The 20,441-nt window shown below is 33.7% G+C and overlaps 1 protein-coding gene and 1 pseudogene across 1 annotated transcript; both read left to right on the forward strand.

Moving 5' to 3' along the window:
• The first annotated feature begins 6,612 nt into the window (after positions 1 to 6,612).
• On the forward strand, positions 6,613 to 8,424 carry LOC132184517 (protein BIG GRAIN 1-like B). The gene has a single exon (XM_059598180.2). It carries the CDS (start codon positions 6,983 to 6,985, stop codon positions 8,357 to 8,359), a length of 1,377 nt encoding a protein of 458 aa, XP_059454163.2. The 5' UTR covers positions 6,613 to 6,982; the 3' UTR covers positions 8,360 to 8,424.
• Positions 8,425 to 13,015: 4,591 nt separating this feature from the next.
• Positions 13,016 to 19,430, forward strand: LOC132185114 (serine/threonine-protein kinase STY46-like; annotated as a pseudogene).
• The last annotated feature ends 1,011 nt before the right edge of the window (positions 19,431 to 20,441 follow it).

A 20,441-nucleotide genomic window follows, 5' to 3' on the forward strand; every position in this document is an offset into this window, starting at 1 on the left:
CTTATTTTTTTTCTCGCATCAATTAAATCTGCTACAGTTCCAGTCCACTTCCTCAAGTCCACTCATTTGCCAAACATAGTTAAATTCCTCAACTATGGACCGACGGACCTTTTAACAACTTCAATGGATGAGTACCTATTAGGAGCTCGTTGGTAACTAGTGATTTGCCTTTACACTCGGTATTTTCTCTTCTTCGGTTTTTAGCGTTTATCGTGACATAATCGAAACTTTCTATCCTTTTTATTTTGTTCTTCAGTTTTATTGTCCTGAATTATTGTTGTTGGACTAATGAATCAGTTCCGCATCATATTTTATCCGACCAAGTTTTTCTCCCCCTTCCAAATCCTTTGCTGGAAAACTTGAATTAAATGGAAGTAGAATAATCATATGAATGGACAACGGTAACTTATAATCCAAATCCTCTAAGTGAAAAACACTGGCATCTGCCCTTCATTCATTGGTTCAATTCTTATTCAACCCATGATCGATACCACGGTAAGCAAAGGAGTAAACTTTTCTTCCGCACGGTGAGAGAGAATCTAAAAAAACGTGGCGAGAGATGATTGGGCAAGATGTAAGGTTGATGTTCCCAAGGGGGGAACTGCATGAGCGAGAAGGTGTGCGTGAGTGTGAAGGCCAGAGTACAAGCGCGTCAGGCGCTTGTGTCATGCGACAGACACTGCAGGGCCAGTCAAATGCTTCACGTCTGGTCCCACACGTTGCCAATACTATTCCTCGGGTCCCACGCACTACGCGTGATGCAAGATCAGACCGTCAATTATTGGCGGCCGTGCAACGTAGATATTTCTCGCGAGTGCGTTGTTTCAACTGTTTTTATATTTTCAACTTAGAATGTGTTAAGAAAATAGTTTCACTCAATCAATACACCCATTAAATTCTGAGCCCCAAGGTTAATGACAGGTTTATAGAACTGTCAATTCCGGGAGATAAAATTCGAGTCCAAATGGGACTATACTAAAAGAATCTGGTTTAACAGTGATACTTCAAGTTGAATTAGAGTAGGAGTACTTGGGTCCAATTTAAACTTTCAGACTCCCAAATCAATTTGAAGGAGACGCAGAATAGGTCTAACTATACTTCTTAGCCTAGAAATAAATAGGTCACTACACCGGGAATTAAAAAAAAAAAAAAAAACTCAAATTTTGTCTATTAATTAAGGCTTAGAGCATTCACAATGGAGGAGCCAAATTTTTATGCAAAATGGCTTCTCAAAACGCATTTTATCTAGTTTAGCTAATAAATTTTTAAAGGTCTCCTACATCCAATTAGCTATAATTTTATCTATATTATTTAAATATTATTAAAAGTGATAAAAGTTTTGGAAAAAAGAGAACTTGTGAAAGGAAAAAAAGGGAAAAGTTTTGAGAAAAAAAGAACATGTGAAAGAAAAAGTAAGAAATGATTTGGGAAAAAAAGAAAACATGTGAGATAAACAATAAAAAATAAAATGGCTCCATTGAAAAGTGCGGCTACATTTAGTTTTTTTTTTTTTTTTTTTTTTTTTTTTTTAACTCTTCCAATCAAATATCTATTTTACATTTTTTTTTTTTTTTTGGTAATCCAATGTAGGGGTTTCTCTAAACATTTGAATAGCTATTTTATATAAAAGTAACATTTGGCTCTTCCATTGGGAATGCTCTTACATTCTTCTCCAAAGAACTAACTTAGACATGCATCGAAGTTTTCTCCCAGCATCGGAGTGACTCGAAGAACGTGTGGTTTACACCATACTAGAAACTGTTCAAACATAATGAAATTTTAAATGTTAAAAAAATTCAGCCTTTCTTTAAAAATAAAAATTGATATTGATACTATAAAAAATTGTGGTTAAACAGTTAATCAAAAAACATTTTTTAATTCTTATAAAAATTGTTTTCTTATTTTAAAACTGTAAACCATTTTTTGAGAGTTTGAACTTCTTTTTTTTCAAATTGAGATTGCTGAATTTTTCCTAGAACTCACTTACATTTTTCACTGTCACTCATTTATCTTAAGACCTAAACGCCAAAAAATATTTTCAACAAAATCATTTTTTCATATGATTTTCTTGAAAATATTTTTGGGCCGATTCTTAGGATCGATCCTCATGCAGACACGTACAGTATCGGTTGATTCTTAGGGTGTTTAATTACTTTATTGCTCACGTTATTAATTTTGTGTTAGATGTTGGATGAGAACTAGTTCTTCCCCCCTTCTCCCTCTCCCTCTGTAATTGTTTAGAAAAAAAGGAAAGTTGGGAGGATTCCTGAAAAGGATCGATCCAGAACCAAGAATTATGAACCTGGGTCTGATCACTTGGAAGGTCTCCATCGTACCATTTAAGTTAGAGAGGAAAGTGGGTTTGTCTAGGTGCATATATATCTCCAATTTCGACCACATTCCAACAGGAGGCCGTACCATATATTTAATCTCCCAAAGATCCATTGCAATCAGATGTTGAAAGTACATATGATAATTGTCGAACTGTTGGTTCAACCCACCTTGCATGTGACCTTATTTTAACCAAAACCAAAATGGGCATCATTCTAACTGGAACCAAATCAAGAGACCAAATCGACAACCTTTCTGCATCACCCTTTCTTCTTATCTTCAGGTTAGGGCACATGAAGAGTTATATATGTTGAATGCATTGTACCTTTGTGTCTTGAGGTGGATGAAGATGAGCAAACCAAATATGGAAACACATGCATGTGATCTTGGGCCTTGGCAACGATTATGGGGGCACAATATCCTTTCTGCCCATGCACTCTAAGGCATTGGTGGGGTTTCTTGGATCTTAATGTACCTCCAAAGCATCCTTTTCATCCTAATTAATGATGTTGGTCTTTCAAATGCTATAGAGAAACAATTTGGGTCATCAACTAGGTTACAAATATGTCAATGTATCGGGGAGAGACAGTCCCCATCTTCTCCCACGGGTGGGTCTCGGGAGTCCCCATCCTCATAACTCACCTGAAAATCTCATTTTCTCTCTTTTATTATTATTATTATTATTGAGGTGGTAGTTTGAGGGGTTAATGCACCCAAATCACATACAATATAACTTGATTACTTAATTCTTGTCGTGAATAATAATAAAATATCCCAAAAATCATGAAACTCAAAATAAATAACTTTTTATTTAAAATAAAATTAAAGTACAATTGATTTTTAGGACACCAACCCTAACAAGATGAGTAATGGCAGATTAATTTGTTTTAATTTGTCATCTTAAAATGGTCCTCCTATCCATAAATAGCATTCTTACTTCCCAGTTGGTGTCCACATTCATTAGATGATATCCCATGCACGTAAATAAGCAACTATTCAAAAAATCAGGCACTTATTTAGCCTACCAGTTGTATATATTATGAAGAATGCCATTTATTTTGATTGTGACAACCATAGTATTTTTAGTACCTTTTTTTATATCGAGTAATACTAAAAATTATATTTTTATTTTACAATTATTTCATTCTATACTAACCTGATAGTGTTAATCCAAGTTTCGATTATTCCTTATTATTAAAAAAAAAATTGAAAAATGGGCAGCGGCATACTGTGGGATTAAAATGTAGTTTCAAACATTATTCATTTGCTATAATTTGGAATTTTTGAACAAAGAGAAAGCTTTAAATCTTTGATTTCTTACCAAGTTTTGAGAGGTGCTTTCTATCAATTTGAAAAAAACCCACAAAAAGCAAATGGATGGCAAAAAAGTTGAGAGTTAATAATATTTGTATCAATTTTGGAGAAAATCCTATAGATGGTGATCACTTAGGTTACTCAAATCACCCTTTACTTGGCTTTCTATATATATATATATATGAACAGAAAAAATATAGAATAATTAATTAAAAAGTCCCTCACATTAATAATAATTAATACTTATTTCTAGATTTAAAACACATATATAATTTTTTTTTTTTATAATCTCCATCGTTTTGGTTATAGAAAAGCATATTTACCTCTCTCCCTCTCTCTCTTTCTATCTCTATCTCTATCTGGGTGAGAGAGAAGAGAGAGAAGCAGAGAGGTAGGAGGCTCCTCCATGGCTAATTTGCCATGATTAAAGGTTAGTAGTAAAATCCAGGCTTCTTCGATAATTTACCAAAGGTGAAACGCCAATTTTGCATCATTGAAGGAGATCTTTCATCCACTTGTGTTCTTCTCTTTTTAACTGTCATTTCCATATTTTGGTAATGGAGCTTTCTATACCACTTTCAAAATTCAAACAATCATGATGGCCTTCACAAAGCAAAATGGGCCCATCAATTCTCTTAAGGGGTTTTGTAGAATCTTTTATCTCTACCGCCTGTAACTCTCATGGGTGCATGGTGAATCCTTCTGTAATTTTGTATGTCGATCTCTTGGATTCGAAGATCAAAATGTTATCCAATCATTATAAAGTTTTACCTTTTGTGCCATTGGGCGCTCCATAATTTTATTTTTCACTCATTTTATATCGATTGATATTGGGTGTTTTAAATGACTTCTATGTCAGTACGTCAAATAACTTTGATAAATGAGTGTGAACAATATCATTACGCAATCCAATCAAATTGCTAGAAGAATATATGCAGCAAAATTTTTTATTTTTATTTTTGTTTATATGCTTGGACCATAATAATTGAAGTTTTGGCTTCTATATATGGAGGGTAGGGAAATAATTATATCAAATCACAAATTTTATATCAATTTCTCCTTGTAATCTATATATATATATATATATACTAAAATTAAAAATAAAAATAAAAAATAAAAAAAGAGGTTGAACGTGTGATTTTATATAGTAGAAAACAAATAATTCGATAATAGACTCTATAAATACCAAAAAAAAAAAAAGAAAAAAAAGAAAGAAATCTGACTAAGTAGATTTTATCTACTAATATTTTTCTTGTCGTTATAACATATTATAGTCGTTTTGAATAACCAACGACCCTTCTGCCAGCTCGATCAATCGGATTTTCATACCTAAAACGCTGAACCTTCCTGTTTCCTGCCAATTTATTTCGTTAAAAACCCTTCAATCCTTCCCACCAAGAAAATAAAACCTTTTAATATTCTGATTGGGAGGTTGTTAATGGTGTAAGATTTATCATCAACTTAGACAGAAGTCGGTTCTAATTAAATTTTACAGATTTAATTAAATAAAAATAATAATATATTATCGAATAATATATTATATAATAATATAAATTTTACAGATTTTATTATTATTATTATTATTATAAAATTAAATTAAATATAACAAAACAAAATAAAATCTAAAATAATTTCTGACCATTTAATATACCATCACATGCAACTACCTAACACATAGCCTCATTACAATATTCCTGTTCCACCCAACTGTAGAATTAAATTATTCAACTTAATTCTGCAAATTCCGTGCTCTCTTCCAAAATTTTCTCCACCTTCAATGCCCCATCTTTCGTTAATTTCTAAAGAAATGCTAAATAGTGTTTTTTAGGCCACCGATAATTTAGTATCTGCCCAAAAATGATTCACATAATTGCTAGTAATTTAGGTAGATAAAATGAAAGACGTAATCACGGGCAGCTAATATGAGAGATTATATATAAGATTTATCTGCCTAAATTGGGAGTAGTTTGAGGTAAGTAATATATAATACCTAATATGGAGCAGCTAATGTGAGATTTTACGGAAGATTTATCTGCCTAAATTGTCAGTAATTTGAGCAAATAATGTGAAAAACCTCTTATAAGATTTACTTAAATAAATTTTAAATTGTCGGGTTACATATCCAAGGAAGTTGGTCTTATTATATGAGCATTTAGAACGAATTTTCTCCTTCTGGCTTTTTTTTTTACAAAAAAAAAAAAAAAAAAAACAAAAACTCACAAAATACAATATTTAACAAATTTTTTATTCAATGTTAAATTTAATTCCTGTTAATAATGCTTTCTAAATGTAAAGAGCTCAGAAGTGAAAGTTATTTATTTTTTTTAACGTTATTTCTCTTCCATACTTCTTCTTTTTTCCTCTTAACTGAAGTGGATTTTTAATGCAAACAGTCCAAATGTTAGCAATAAAATTAAATATTTAGTTAAAGTAAGAAAATATTTAAAGAATTTGAAAAATGGCTAACTAAATTTACTAGAGTATATTTTTAGAGAAATTTTGAGGAGTTTATTGTAAATATTTTAGCATTATTTGTCTAAAATTCTAACAATTCATACAATTAATTTCGGTAAATCCCAGTCAATGTCTGCCACCCACAGTAATCTATTATCCCCACACCAACATGTGGACCCGCCTGACTGACCGTGATCGGTCTGTGCACCTAAATTTCTCTGCAGCGGAGCGCATGTTATAATTACCCCAATCTCTCGAACTTGATCAACGGCTTGAAATTCGAATTTGGAAGGTGAACATAGAAGGAATGCAGCGTCGTTTCCTGATTGGGAGGAGGGATAATTTGGGGGATTGAAAAAGGAAAGATCGTTGCCACGTCACGGAATGCCAAACTGGCATTGGCTCCCATTCGGATGGACATGCACGCGCGTGAAGAGCTTTATAAAGTCTCTCTCTCACTCCCTGTTCCCCTTCATCTCCAAGGCGTGCCATTTTGCTCTCATTACCCTCTTCCTCTCTCTCTCTCTCTCTCTCTCTTTGTCTCTCTCTGAGCAAAAACTCTCTCCGGCGACAAACATCAATAGCTCTGCTACTTCATGTTTCCTTCTCTCATTCCCATTACCAAGAATTTTTCAGAGAGAGAAAAAGCAACCGAATCACTGTATGCTCCAATAATGGCCGCTTTCTCTAGCTAGCTGTTTCCTTCACATCATTTCGATCGCCATCTTTGCCAGCTTTTGAGTCTACCTTAGCAGACAAAAACTGGGAGACAAGCTCGAAATCTAAACTTCCCACTTGTCACACTCTCGGTTCCATCATTTTCTTTCACTCTGCCTCTGCCTCCCTTTTGTTAAATCTCCATCACATTTTCCATACATAAAACATGTATAGGAGGGAGAAAATACTGAGAGAAGATAGGTACAGCCTAGAGAGGAAAAACCCATCTTTCTCTTCAACTCTTCTCGACAAAATTTACCGTTCCATCGACGAAGGAGAAACAAGCACTGAAGAATTGAAATTTTACAGGGAAACAATGGGAAAGAAACAGAGCAGAGCTAGCGGCAAAAGCAGCAGAACTCTGGAAGAGGATGGTGCGACGAGTCTTCGCGGAGCCTGTTTGATCGAGAAATGGATGGATAAGAAGGCCAGCGCAAAGGTCGGTTCTCAACGACGGCAGTATTTGACGGAACTGGAGAGAAAACCGCAGCACGATCGTGATCATGACAATGATGTTCTGTTCTTCAGCTCCGCTTCAAGCTCCTCAGACTCCAGTTCCGGAGGATTCTCATCCTCTGATACGGAGTCCATCTACGGCCTGAAGTCCAGTTCCTCGTGTTTTCTACCTTCAAGGCCGAAGCCGGTGAGGACCAGCGTCTCGACTCGGTCGGAGAGATCAGAGAAAACAGAGAGAAAACAGAGGGCTCTGTTTCATGAGCAGAGGGAGGTGCATATGTTCGATGATTATCATTATAGTTCTGCTACAGGGGATGCTCCAAAGCATGACGAAGTTATGATCAAGTCAAAATCGACGGCACTAAAGATTTATGCCAATCTAAAGAAGGTGAAACAACCAATTTCACCCGGTGGCCGCCTCTCCAATTTTCTCAATTCTCTCTTTACAACTGGGAATACAAAGAAAAAGAAGAACTCACGGTCCGTTGGAGGCTACGAAGATGCAGCTGTGGAGAGGAAATCTAAGTCGGTTCAAGCCTCAACCTGTTCCTCCGCATCTTCATTCTCAAGATCATGCCTAAGCAAAACTTCACCTTCTTCTAGGGAAAAGCATCACAATGGGGTTAAAAGGACGGTCCGATTCTGCCCTGTAAGCGTAATTGTCGACGAAGATTGTCGGCCGGTCGGGCAAAAATGCCTGTACGAAGAGCAAGACTCCAGTCTAATACCGGTGTCGGTACCAACCGCGTGGAAAATCGGACGGTCAACAACGACAAGAAAGAACGAAGAAGAGCTCAAGTTCAAGGTCCCCGAGAAAACCCGGCGAGTGGAAGAGTCGGCGAGAGAGTTTTTGAGAGATTATCATCAAAATCAGAAGAAGAGCGAGTTAATAATGAGAGATTTTCGCGGGAACGATCATGTCGGCGACTATGAAGACGACGACGCTGCGAGTTGTTCAAGCTCCGATCTTTTCGAGCTTGATCACCTCGCAGTATTGGGAAACAATCGGTATCGTGAAGAGCTTCCGGTGTATGAAACTACTCATGTTGAAACTAATCGGGCCATTGCTAATGGCATGATATTGTAATTCTGATTATATCATACAGAGCAAAAGCAATATAATTTTCTTTTAATTGGGTTTTAATATGAGTTAAATCAATGCATTGGGTTTCATGCATGCTAAAATTTTCTATATGATCACTTGAATTGATTTGGATTAAGATGATGTTTTTGTGGGTGATTAAGATGAACAAATTGTTTGAACTTTTTCTCCTACATGTGTATACAATGTGCGGAATGGAGCATTTTTTTGGGAAGAACAAAGAAAAAAGCGAGTTGGGAGATTGATTGATTTATTTTTTTCTGAAAAGAATGATATGGGGATGCGTCAATTCTTGATCATGATCTAACTCTCAGGTAGATACTGACAGTTCAGTTCTGACAGGGAAGGAGGAAAAGAAAGCAAAGGAAAAAGAGGAGGAAAACGAAAGATTCGAGATCGAAATCACAAGCAAAATGAGAATGAGAGAGAGGGTTTGATGGTAAAGGGAAAGGCAGATCTTCGCCCATGGGAATAGAGAAAGCAAGATTAAAGCTTTTGCTTTTCTTCTTTCTCTGGAATTGGAATTTCCTTGGCCCCTCCCTTTACTTGAACACTGCGTTGGCATCCCTGTACCAACAACCAAGACAACAAAAATTAAAAACAAGAAAAACAAAAAACAATGAAAGAAAGAACAATTCACTCTTCTGGCTGTCTATCTCTCCAAAAGCAGACTTATCTAGTCGTCCTACTCTTTAATTTATTTAGAGCAATTGGTTGTGTGCGGGTGGAAACGAGTCTTGTTGGGTTAGGTCAAATAAGTTGAACATGTTGCATTTGGGTCTAAACGGGTCAAGCGAATCAAGCTTGTTATATTGGGTTATTTGCGAGTTGGGTTCAAATTTAAGGGTTTGATCCGTTTAACTAAATGGTTTGAATTCGGATTTATCCTTACGGGGTTAGCGGGTCAAGCAAGTTGACCTGAACCCGTTTTGTCGGCCTTAATTTGGAGTGGTACTGTAGTTGAATTGCCCTAATGTTATAAAGGCAGAGAATTTACCCTAATTCATTGTTCTGGGTGTCTATCTCTCCAAAAGCCTCCTCAATAATTTATTTGGAGTGGTAGTGCGGTTGAAAGTTGAGGAATTAGGAAGATAATAATGATATGTACGTAAAAACAAGAGAATTTGGTTAGAATTAGCCCTAATTTTATAAAAGCTATTAAAATATTCTCTTCATATAATGTATATACAATTTTAGGCAGTACAGATTCTCTTTCCCTCTATAAATTTATTCATTTATTTTTCTTCCTTTTTGGTAGTTCAAAAGTTAATGTAATACATATTGTAGTGTACAGAGTTAGAAGAGAATATGGGCTCATTCAAGCAAGATGCTGGGGTCCCCAAAATAAAAAAAACCTTCTACTCCAAGGCATTCTTTTATAAGACCTCTGCTCGTAAATGGTACTAAAAGCTTGAGTAATTCGAGAAATTGGTAGCTAGGGTTAGGCCACCTCAGATCGATAATTTATAATGGGAAATAAATAGTATAATATGAAATTAACTATAAAAATAACATGTGTAGAAATAAGGCAAGGACTAGAAATATATATATGATATTAACTATGAAAATAGTATAATGGGAAATAGTACAATATGACATTAACTAAGAAAAGAAGATGTGTACATATAAGGCAATAAAGGCAAGGATGATAAATATACATATAAGGGGTAATTTGACCGGCCGATTTGGGGTGGCCAAATCGCCAACCTTTTTGGGGTGGTTTGACCATCTTCGGTGGCCTGTTTAGTGGTGATTGAACTACCCTTCTTTGGCCAAAATGAGTGATTTGGTCACTCTCAAATTAACGAGCCAACTAATGAAGGTGGTTGAACACTCTTGTGGTAAAAGGAGATGGTTCGGCTACTCCAACAGTTATTATTATTTTCTTTACTTTTTAGGATTTGAACTGTTTATTTGATATAAATGACCTAAATAAGAGATATTGCATCCTAGTACAATATGCTAGGTATATGGTGCATCAAGCCACCCGATCTTGATTGTGTACAGTTTGATTTACTCATTACCTATGAGTAATTCTCTAAGAGAAATGCTTTTTCACATTCTAATGTATATCTCGCGTACATTTCCATTTCATCTACCATTGTTGTTCTTTTTTGGCAAAATAGAGTACTCTAAAATGCAAAGAAGCATTTCTCATTCTCAAATTCCCTTTTGCTTTGAATTAAGTCTCTTGCGGGCCTCACCAAGGCAACCAAATTGCAGTTAACTCCATGGTGAAATCAAATGGCGCCGTAGATTCTTGACGATGAAAGAGTTGAAACATGGTTAAAAAATGGACATGCTTAAGCAAATATAGAAAAGAAATCCCTACGGCCGTTCATCGTTAGTAGACCTAATAATGGCCTATCAATATATTATTAACATGTTCATTAAAAAAACCGAGCTAATTATATAATAATATAAGATTACTACGTGACAAGCATGCAGACTGTTGTTAAATGTTAAAGAGAAGACCCACTTCGAAGAATCTTTTTCTCTAGTCAAAAACCAACATGATCATCCCATTAAAAACTGAAAAAACAAATCAAACCTGTTTTTGTTTAAGGTGGTGGTGGATTTGTAACTTATTCGGTAAATGTTGGTAGACCACAATCTTAAACTTTTTTTAATGGGGGCTTTTATGATTGGCAGTGTTGACAAAGGGTTTGTTGTGAGATTTATAATGAAGTTTAACAGGTTAGATAACTTAGATGAGTAGATTGGTATCAAATTCTTTTAGAAGATCATTTCTCTAATCTTTCTTGGTGCTCTGAATGGCTTATTCAATTTATCTGGTTTGAACAGAGTTAAAAATATTTGATTCCAATCCAATCTAGCAATGATGAGAAGAATATTGTTTGCGGGGGAAGAAGATTGTTAAATACACAAACCCCTCTATACGAGTGGATCAATTTCTATATATGCCGGCAAAGGTAGGCGGGGTCTCCACACTTCCCATCAACTCCCTCTCTATAAGGGTGGAGCTACCTCTACGTCCTCTTCTGTAGGGATGTAGGGTTAATCTTTACCTTTTTTTTTTTTTGTCTTCTATTTTTTTTTTTTTTTTGGGGACTTAATTGCCAATGTGGCATGATAAAGTGGAGTTAAAACTCGAAGTTTGAAAGTTTGACCCTTATTTGTTGTAAGGATCGACGCAACTCAAGAACTTATAGGACAATTTCATTTTAAGATTTTACATAAAACCAACCACAACATAATAATATTAATAATAAGAAACAAATTAACCAACAAAAATACCACAACCTTCTCGAAACGTTGTTGGCAAAGACAATATTAATTATTGCAGCAAGATCGATTGTCTTAAAGAAATGACACTTAATCTTGTTTGAATGATTGAGTACAAAAATCAATGTGTGGTGATGGGAATAAGGTTCATGTTCTCATTCAAACTTGGAGAAACCACGTAAAAGTTGTACGTCAAAGATACGATCACACTCAAAACCAGACACTAGTTAGAGAGATGGACCACCAGTTTCCACTTTTGCTTTGCTAGTAAAAGCCAGAGGTATGTGATGGGCGATCCCAAGGTGAGTTTCCATAAGACTTGTCAGCAGCTTTCCCTTTCTCCTACAAAGTAGCTAGGCTGGGAGAAATTAAGATAATCATATTTAATTGCTCTACACAAAAAGAATCTTACGAAAGTGGCAACAAACAGAACTATGATCGATCGATTTGGACAAATTAAATAAAAGAATCTTCACGATTAATTTTCATCCTTTGGAGATCACTATTATGATTTTAACCCTTGAAGCTTAATTGACACGTACTATCAACAACAACACTCTTTCGCAAATCTTATCAAACGCTAATTAGCATTTTTCAAATGGCACGTTTTAGACGGTTGCAACAAACAAAACATCGTTGTTAATAAAAGGACTGCCGGTTGATATATACTAGAACTTACAATGAAATTTGCTAAGTTTCTAACCCAGAAAGGGTTCAAAAATCATTTGCTTGAGATTTGAGAATGAACACTGCAAGATCATTTACTGCTGATATATATATATATATATATATCAACGTGCAATTTTATCCATCTAATTCTAAGCCAGCCCAAATGTTGTTCCCATTAGTTGTTCTCCTCAGATAAATGTCGGAAATGTCATAGAAAGTGTCGCCTGTTATTTAATAATGTACGTAACGTAAGGCTAGGTTCTAGCTTAACAAAAATTACATCTTTGTAACAATCGTTCTCAAAATTAATTTAATTTTAATGGGAAAACTTAAAATAAAAAAAACATGTAATACAAGCATATATCGTTCTATCCTTCCTGCATATATAATATATAAAAGAATTTAACACATATTATATCGACGTACTAACATAGACGTTTGTATTTAAAAGGAAGAAAAAAAAAAAAAAAAGCCATACATTTATTTTTTTTCATAACAATTCCATATGTATATATCTTGGCTTAAATATGAAATTCCTGAGGTGCCGGATTGGCGTTATGGCATATATGCTTGTCACGTATTTGGAAAGCTCATCACAAAATCCGCCCTAGATGTCGTTTGCAGCAGTAAGCAACAAAAGGTGCACATATATTATAAGCACCAGTACATTAATTTGATTTAAGATGAACACTCTCAGCTGATTCCTGATCATCAGGATATATAATGATGAACATCGGAGGCAGTAGTAGTAGTACCTCTCAGCAGAGGAAGGCCGCTGCCGCTGCCACCATATTCAGGCCTCCAGCTGCAGCGAAGCAAGGATCATCAGGTAGATTTTGTAGGGGACTCATCAACGACTGCATGTGCATGGGCTCTATTGTCTCCACAAACCAATCTCCCCACCACGCCCACCAGCAGCTCATTTCCAAATTGGTGCTGCAGGTAATTTATTTGGATCACAGTATATATATAGTAGCTAGCTAATTAGACGAATGAATCAATACTATACATATCATTATTATTACTATTATAAATTTATGATCATATACAATTACACTTATTATTATTATTAAATAGACAGCCAATGTTTTGGGGTTCCACATATTTGAAGCCTATAATTACAACCTGAATCCTTTAAAAGAAAACGTACTTACCAAGCTAGTATATGTTGGTTCAAAAAAAAAAGTTTATGATCATTTTGCAAATTAGACACTATTTTGAGTCACTTTTCCGATCAATTTGACCCAATTAATTGCTGCCTTTCAAATGATTAGAATGGAATGGAAGAAAAGGCGCCAACGTAATTAATTACTTAGAGGTGTCAATGCGGTTACGGTTAACGGTTATTAGCAAAAACCGCTAAACATAACGTACCGCCTTAGCGGTTATTAAATTTTACTAATCGCAACCATAACCGCCTAGTAGTTAGCGGTTAGCTATTAACCACCGCGGTTAGTAAAACATGTAACCACCCACTATAACCACTTTTTTTGAGTTTTATTTTATTTTATTTTTTATTTTTATCTTTTTGGGCTTTCTCAAGATAAACATATAACCAATTTTCAGTTTTGGGCCTTTTTTTTGGGATCACTGTAGCATTTTTCCCTCATTTGTTTTTTGCATTTTTAGTGTATTCTTGGGCCAAATTGCTATAAAAAGAACCCATATTGAAAAATCAAAAATATTTGACCCCAAATTTACATTTACTTGTACTTTTAAAAAAATTCCTTAAATATAAATCATAACCTGTTAAAATTTAATATGATTAACTTGAATAAAGTATTTGAATTGTTATTGAATCATATGATTAAGTATTAACCTTATACATTTATATTATTTATATGCATATATGTATAGTTATAATTTATAACATATATATATATAGACTTATAAGTTTATAACATACATAGAAATTAAGTCTCTAGATACTTAATTGTTGTATTAGTATGAACTTGCATGCTTATGACTTACGAGTTATGTCATATTATATATGTATAATTTGTTATTATATCATCAAATCAATTGATTATGTGATATAATCATATAAATTATAGTGATAATATATTAATACTAAAATTTTAATTTAATCATCTCAAAAAAAAAAAAATTGTGATTTAATAATAAATTGATTATGCTATATGTATAAATATTCTTATAATTATAATTATAAAAATATATTATATAAAAAAACGGTTAGCGATTAAGACGGTTAAGCGGTTAGCGGTTAGTTGTCGGTTAAAAAACCCTAATAATCTCTACAGTATTCTTTGCTTTTTTATCTACTCAATAGGCTACAGGAGGAGTAGTTCACCCAATTGCACCATTATGTGGAAGGTGGCTAAAAGCCTAAAACAGAGCAAAATTTAAGCCTTTTTTACATCACTGACAACGGTGGCAAACTCCCTGTGATCATTTAGGTGACTTGAATTTCCTTGACCATTTTATGTCACCGGAATCAGACAAAAAGTTTCTTACATTTTGGCAGCTTGCCTGACAAATTAATAGCTGGGGAAGTAGTTACTAGTTAGGGGGGGTGTGAAATGGATGCCGGCATAGGCATATTATTTGAATTGAAATTCCATAATCTTCATACTCATTCAGAGATATCCCCTTGTTAGGGTTCATGGGTCGGGTCTTCACTGTTGTCCATTTTGGCAATACCATGTCTCTCTTTTATTCGGGTTCGTTTGCGTTTGCTTGCGTTTGCAATTTCAAAAGGTGTGATAGCAATTTTAAAATGTAAGATTTGAAAACATGATTTTTAAAAACGCAAAATCACAGTTTAATCTTTAAAATCGTAGCTTAATTTTTAAAATTGTGTGTTTTCAAAAAAGCATCAAGATTTGAAAACGTAAATTTATTATGTTTTTCAAATTGCGATTTTTTAAAAACGTAAACCTAAACAATCATTTTTTTGCGATTTGGTTTAAAATCCCATTTTTTATCTATAAAATCGCAACGTCAAATGCACCCTTAACATTTTTATTTCATAGCATCTCATAAGAAAAATGCAAGGCAAACTCCCACTCTCCCACTCACATTCTCACACTTTAAGAGTTAATTAAGACTGTTACTTCAGTATTGTAGAATAGTTGTGAAATAAAAATGTAGAATTAAGCCCAAACATGTTTTTTTTTTTTTTAAAAAAAAAAAAAAATTACATCCAATCCCACCCCATTTTACTAGATTGAAGTGGCACTGTTCATCCACTTTTTTTTTTTTTTTTTTTTTTTTTTTTTTCCATCATTTTAATAAAGACCGATAAGGACTATCACCTCAATCTTCAATCCAATAAAATTAAAGTGTGATTTTTTTTTTTTAGGAGCACCATTTTTTTTTTTTAAGGTGAAGTGGGGAGGGGTCAAAACTAAGCCCAAGCTCAATGACAATAACATCATGGAGATTGGGCTTTTATGCATCTCAGGTTGGTCCACCTTTAGGTGGTCATCCGTGCTTGAGCCTGATCCTAGTCTACTTTTCTCAGCTAGTGATTATATTTATTCCGCTCTTTCATTTTCTGAGAGCGTGTTTGGAATTGTATTGAAAAATGAAGTTTTTAAGGTAAAAAATAGCTTTTTATGAACAACTTCATTTTTAAATTTTTTTCCAGAAATGCGTTTTGACCATTATAGTGAAAAAAATAAATAAACAAAGAAGTGCTTTAAATTTTTTTACCAAATGTGTTAGCTTTTTGTTTAGCACAACTTTTTAGATACTAAAACTACTTTTTAAGTTTTCTAACACAATTTCAAACATGATTTGAATTGATGTGGTAGTATTTATCAGCTCTTGAATTTTTATTTTTTATTTTTTATTTTTAATAAATGTTGATGCAATAACAAATTGGCATTGCTATATTAGCCCATTGGTATGAGAGTGTGACAAAAAAGTGAGTATCTAACATTAATCTTAATTGAATGATTCATCAAACCAAACAAAATAAATAAATAAATGCATTAAATGAAATCAACATATCTAATTTTTTTTTCTAAGCTAGAGAATTTTTAAAATTTATATTAATAAAGAAAGAAACATTAACAAAAACATACCCGATAAATGGTATACCTTTAAAAGTATCATCATGAGTTCCATTTACTTAGGAAACTTAATTAACCTTCTTTGTTCTAGTATGTAACTATGTATAGCATCAAATCCTATATATGTTTGCTGCCCTAAAAAAATGATTGGTGTTAATAATTTGTTTATATTTTTCTCATCTCATTTTATAAATTAATCATTAAATTTGTAGACTTACGTAGACCCTACATAAGTCAATAGTGAACTGTACAAATTTAATGGTTGATCTATTGTATTTGTAAAGGAATATGAGAAAAATAGACAAATTATTGACGTCAATCATTTCTCTTCTCGAAATTAAGCCACCAATTTATGAACATCGTATAGTAGATCAACATCCAAATTCTTCAAGGCACATTAGTCTTCATTTATGAGATAAATTTAAAATTTTACTAAATGATGAATAGCTAAAATGCTAGCGAATATAAATGCTTTAAAAAAGTAGAAAAATGTATTCCCTAATTAAACATTTCGAAGCCCATATACGTGAATACTCGAGCTTTCCTCCCAATTTATATTTCTTCTTTTTACAAATTATGTGCTTTTTTTGGTATACAAAGGTAGCCGAATTGGAAAAGGAGGTAGAAAATCAGAAAGAACATCGGCTGATGTACAAGAAAAGATTGGAAAGAACACAGGACTATTTAAGGTACTGTCTCCAGTCAGCACAAGAAAATGGATTCTTGCATCTCATTATTGACGATAAAGATGATGGACAGCAAAGTCTTCGTCTTTCCTCCGACATCGTTAATGCTCCCAGCCCTCAACTGCCAACCCCGCTCCACCAGCATTCTGATTTAGTGGCCATGGTTGATCAAGCCAAGCTCAATGGATGGCACATCCATCCACATCAGGTCAGTCGACTCTTCAATGAGTACGTTCCACAAACACACCCACAACGCATGTGAATGAGCACTTTCTTGATTGACCCCTGTGGGAACAGATTGAGTTGCAAGAAAAGGTAGGCCACGGGAGTACCGCAGATATTTACAGAGGAACATGGCGTGGACTTGACGTTGCGGTGAAGTGCATTTATCCTGATTATTTTCTCTCAAATGTGAATGGTGTCTCCTTTTTCGCTCAAGAGGTGGAAACCTTATCTCGGCAGCGCCATCCGTTTGTGCTCCACCTACTGGGCGCGTGCCTTGAACCGCCCAATCATGGGTGGGTGGTGACGGAGTTGTTGGGCATGACACTCAAGGACTGGCTTCATGGACCGGGAAAGAGACAGAAGGAGAGAACGGTGCCGTGTCCTCCAATCCAAGAGAGGCTTGGTGGGGGCGCTGGAGATAGCTCAAGCAATGCAGTATCTGCATCAACAGAATCCCAAGGTTATTCACCGCGACCTCAAGCCTAGCAACATTTTCTTCGATCATTCCAACCACGTCAGGGTGGCGGATTTTGGTAATGCCCGTTTCTTGAGTGATCAACAGATGGCGCTCACCGGTGAAACAGGGAACAAATCTCACCTATTTCGCGCACTTATAATACTATTTTTTATACTGTCATCAGTAATAGTAATGTTATAAACTTTATTTTTATTTCACAACTATTTCATAATATTGACGTATAAGTTTTAACTAATTCTTAGATCAGTATTTATTAAAAAAACAAATCACTAATTCAGGAGTGGTTGAAATTGCCATGCATATTAGTATTGTAGGATAATTATGGAATAAAAATATAATATATAGCATTACTCTTGAATACACTACAAAAAATGATTTTTCTTTTAAGGGTGTTTTTTACGTGTTAGGTGATCTGACATGTCTCTAAACTTTATTGACGTGTGTCAGGAATTAAAATTATGGATGTCAAAAATGAGAATTTTTTTACGTGTCACTGTTTGACATGTCAATAATTTATACGTCTCACTCTTTAATGAAATAATATATATTATCTCATTCACCTTCCATTTCAATTAAGAATAATATTAGAAATTACATTTTTATTCTATAATTATTCCACAATGCTAACGTGGGTGACAAACTTGATCAACTTTTTAAAAAAGAAAAAAAATTAATGACCGATCTAATAGTTAGTTAGGACTGCCACGACAACATTACGAAATAGTTGTGAGATAAAATCTAATTTTTAGCATTACTTTTTAATTAAATATTCTACTTTGAATAAAATCCCGGTTTAATACTATATATCTACGTAACCAAAGTTTGATACGTAAAGCATTCCGCCCTTTTTACTAGACCAAAAAAACATGTTTTTTTTTTTTTTTGTTTTTTTGTTTTTATTCCTTTTATATTTTCAGGAACACTAGTGTACATGGCACCAGAAGTAATCAGATGTGAGCCCTATGATGAAAAATGCGACGTATACAGTTTTGGTGTCATGCTTAATGAGATCATTAGTGGGGAATATCCATATATTGAGACAGATTACAGTCCCATTCAGGTAAATATTATTCAACCTTATCCATCTCAACTTCAAAAATTCTACCATATTAATTAAAGGAATCTCTGTTATATATATATATATAGTAATGGCTGAATTTAATACTTTTTAATAGGATGAATTAGTATAAGTCCGTTTGGGGTTGTGATTTTAAAATATGCGTGATTTTTAAAAACGCAATTAAGCATTTGGCAAAATCACAATTTTCTATTTAAAAGCATAATTTAGTCTTTAAAATTATGCGTTTTCAAAAAAATATGTCATTATCTGTGATTTAAAAACGCAAATTTTTTACATTTTCAAATCGCAAATTTTAAAAAACGCAATTTCAAATAGTTTATTTTCTGCGATTTAATTTAAAATTGCATTTTTTTTATTTATGAAATCGCAAAGACAAATGCATCCGGTATAATTATTATTTTCTTTTCATGCAATGAGTAAATATTTACATTGTTTCTTATTTCTACATTAGATTGCCATGGAAGTTGGAGAGGGTAACCTGAGGCCTAAGCTTCCTGAGGACGATGGTCAACTTGGAGGGCTCATTGACCTCATTTGCCTTTCATGGGATAACGATGCTAATAGTAGACCATCCTTCGCAACAATCACTTCTGCTCTGAAGAAAATTCAAAAGAGTCTTGTAGATACTGTTTAGTTTTTTTTTTACCCCCTGAACTTTTACACATTTTAAGAATACTCTCTAAAGTTTAAAAACTCTTAATTTCAGCCTAATTTGATGTAATCTCTCTCTCGGGCGTTAAAACAAACGGTAAAAGGGATTAACCTTTATAATCTTGCAAATTTTATAAAATTCTAAATTTACCCTTAATTGCAAATTAAAATTTTTAAAAAAAAATAAATGAAAATTCAAGGATATTTTGATATTCCATTAAGAGTTAACACCAAAAACTAACGAAGGGAGTAGATTGCATCAAATTAAAAGTTCGAGAGAGTGAAATTAAGAGAATACTAAAAAAACCTAGTATTCCCCATCTTTTAATCTGGTCGATTAATTATAATTTTAACGCAAGAATGGTATCACATTAAGAGCATGTTTGAAATTGTGTTTGAAAAATAGAGATTTTAACTTAAAACGCGTTTTTTTTGCAAAAGCTTTATTTTTAAGTTTTTGTCAAAAATACGTCTTGGCCATTTTTTGGCTTTTTGAACCCTTAAAAGTTATTTCATTTTTTTTTTTACCAAAAAAAAAAAAAAAAAGCCTAGTGGATTCAGATCAAAAAAAAAAGAAGACAAAAGGTAAGTATAGTAAGTATAGTGATTTCAATTTTTAGCCTAGTGGTGCTACAGTCGGTTTCCAAGTATAGTAAGTAGCTAGCAAAAGGCAATACTAGTTTGGGTAAAGAAAAGTTATTATTAATTAAATGATTTATCAAGAGACTTTCTATGTATTTCTTAGTGGATTCAGATCTTTTGCTGATGGATTCTAGAAGCCTTTCCACTGCGTTAATGGCTGGCTAGATGTGTAAATACAGAAGCTATTAGATTAAATTTATTATTTTTTATTTTTTATTAGTTTAAATTTTTTTTGGTTAATAACTTTTTTGGTACTTAATTTTAATGTTTTTATTTTTTTCTTCTTAAGTTTTAAAAAGACAAATATAGTACTTCGAATTTTGAAAAAAACCGAATTACTACCTCCGTTCCG

Source organism: Corylus avellana, chromosome 7 (genome assembly GCF_965113065.1).
Source record: "Corylus avellana chromosome 7, dhCorAvel1.hap1.2, whole genome shotgun sequence".
NCBI lineage: Eukaryota > Viridiplantae > Streptophyta > Magnoliopsida > Fagales > Betulaceae > Corylus > Corylus avellana.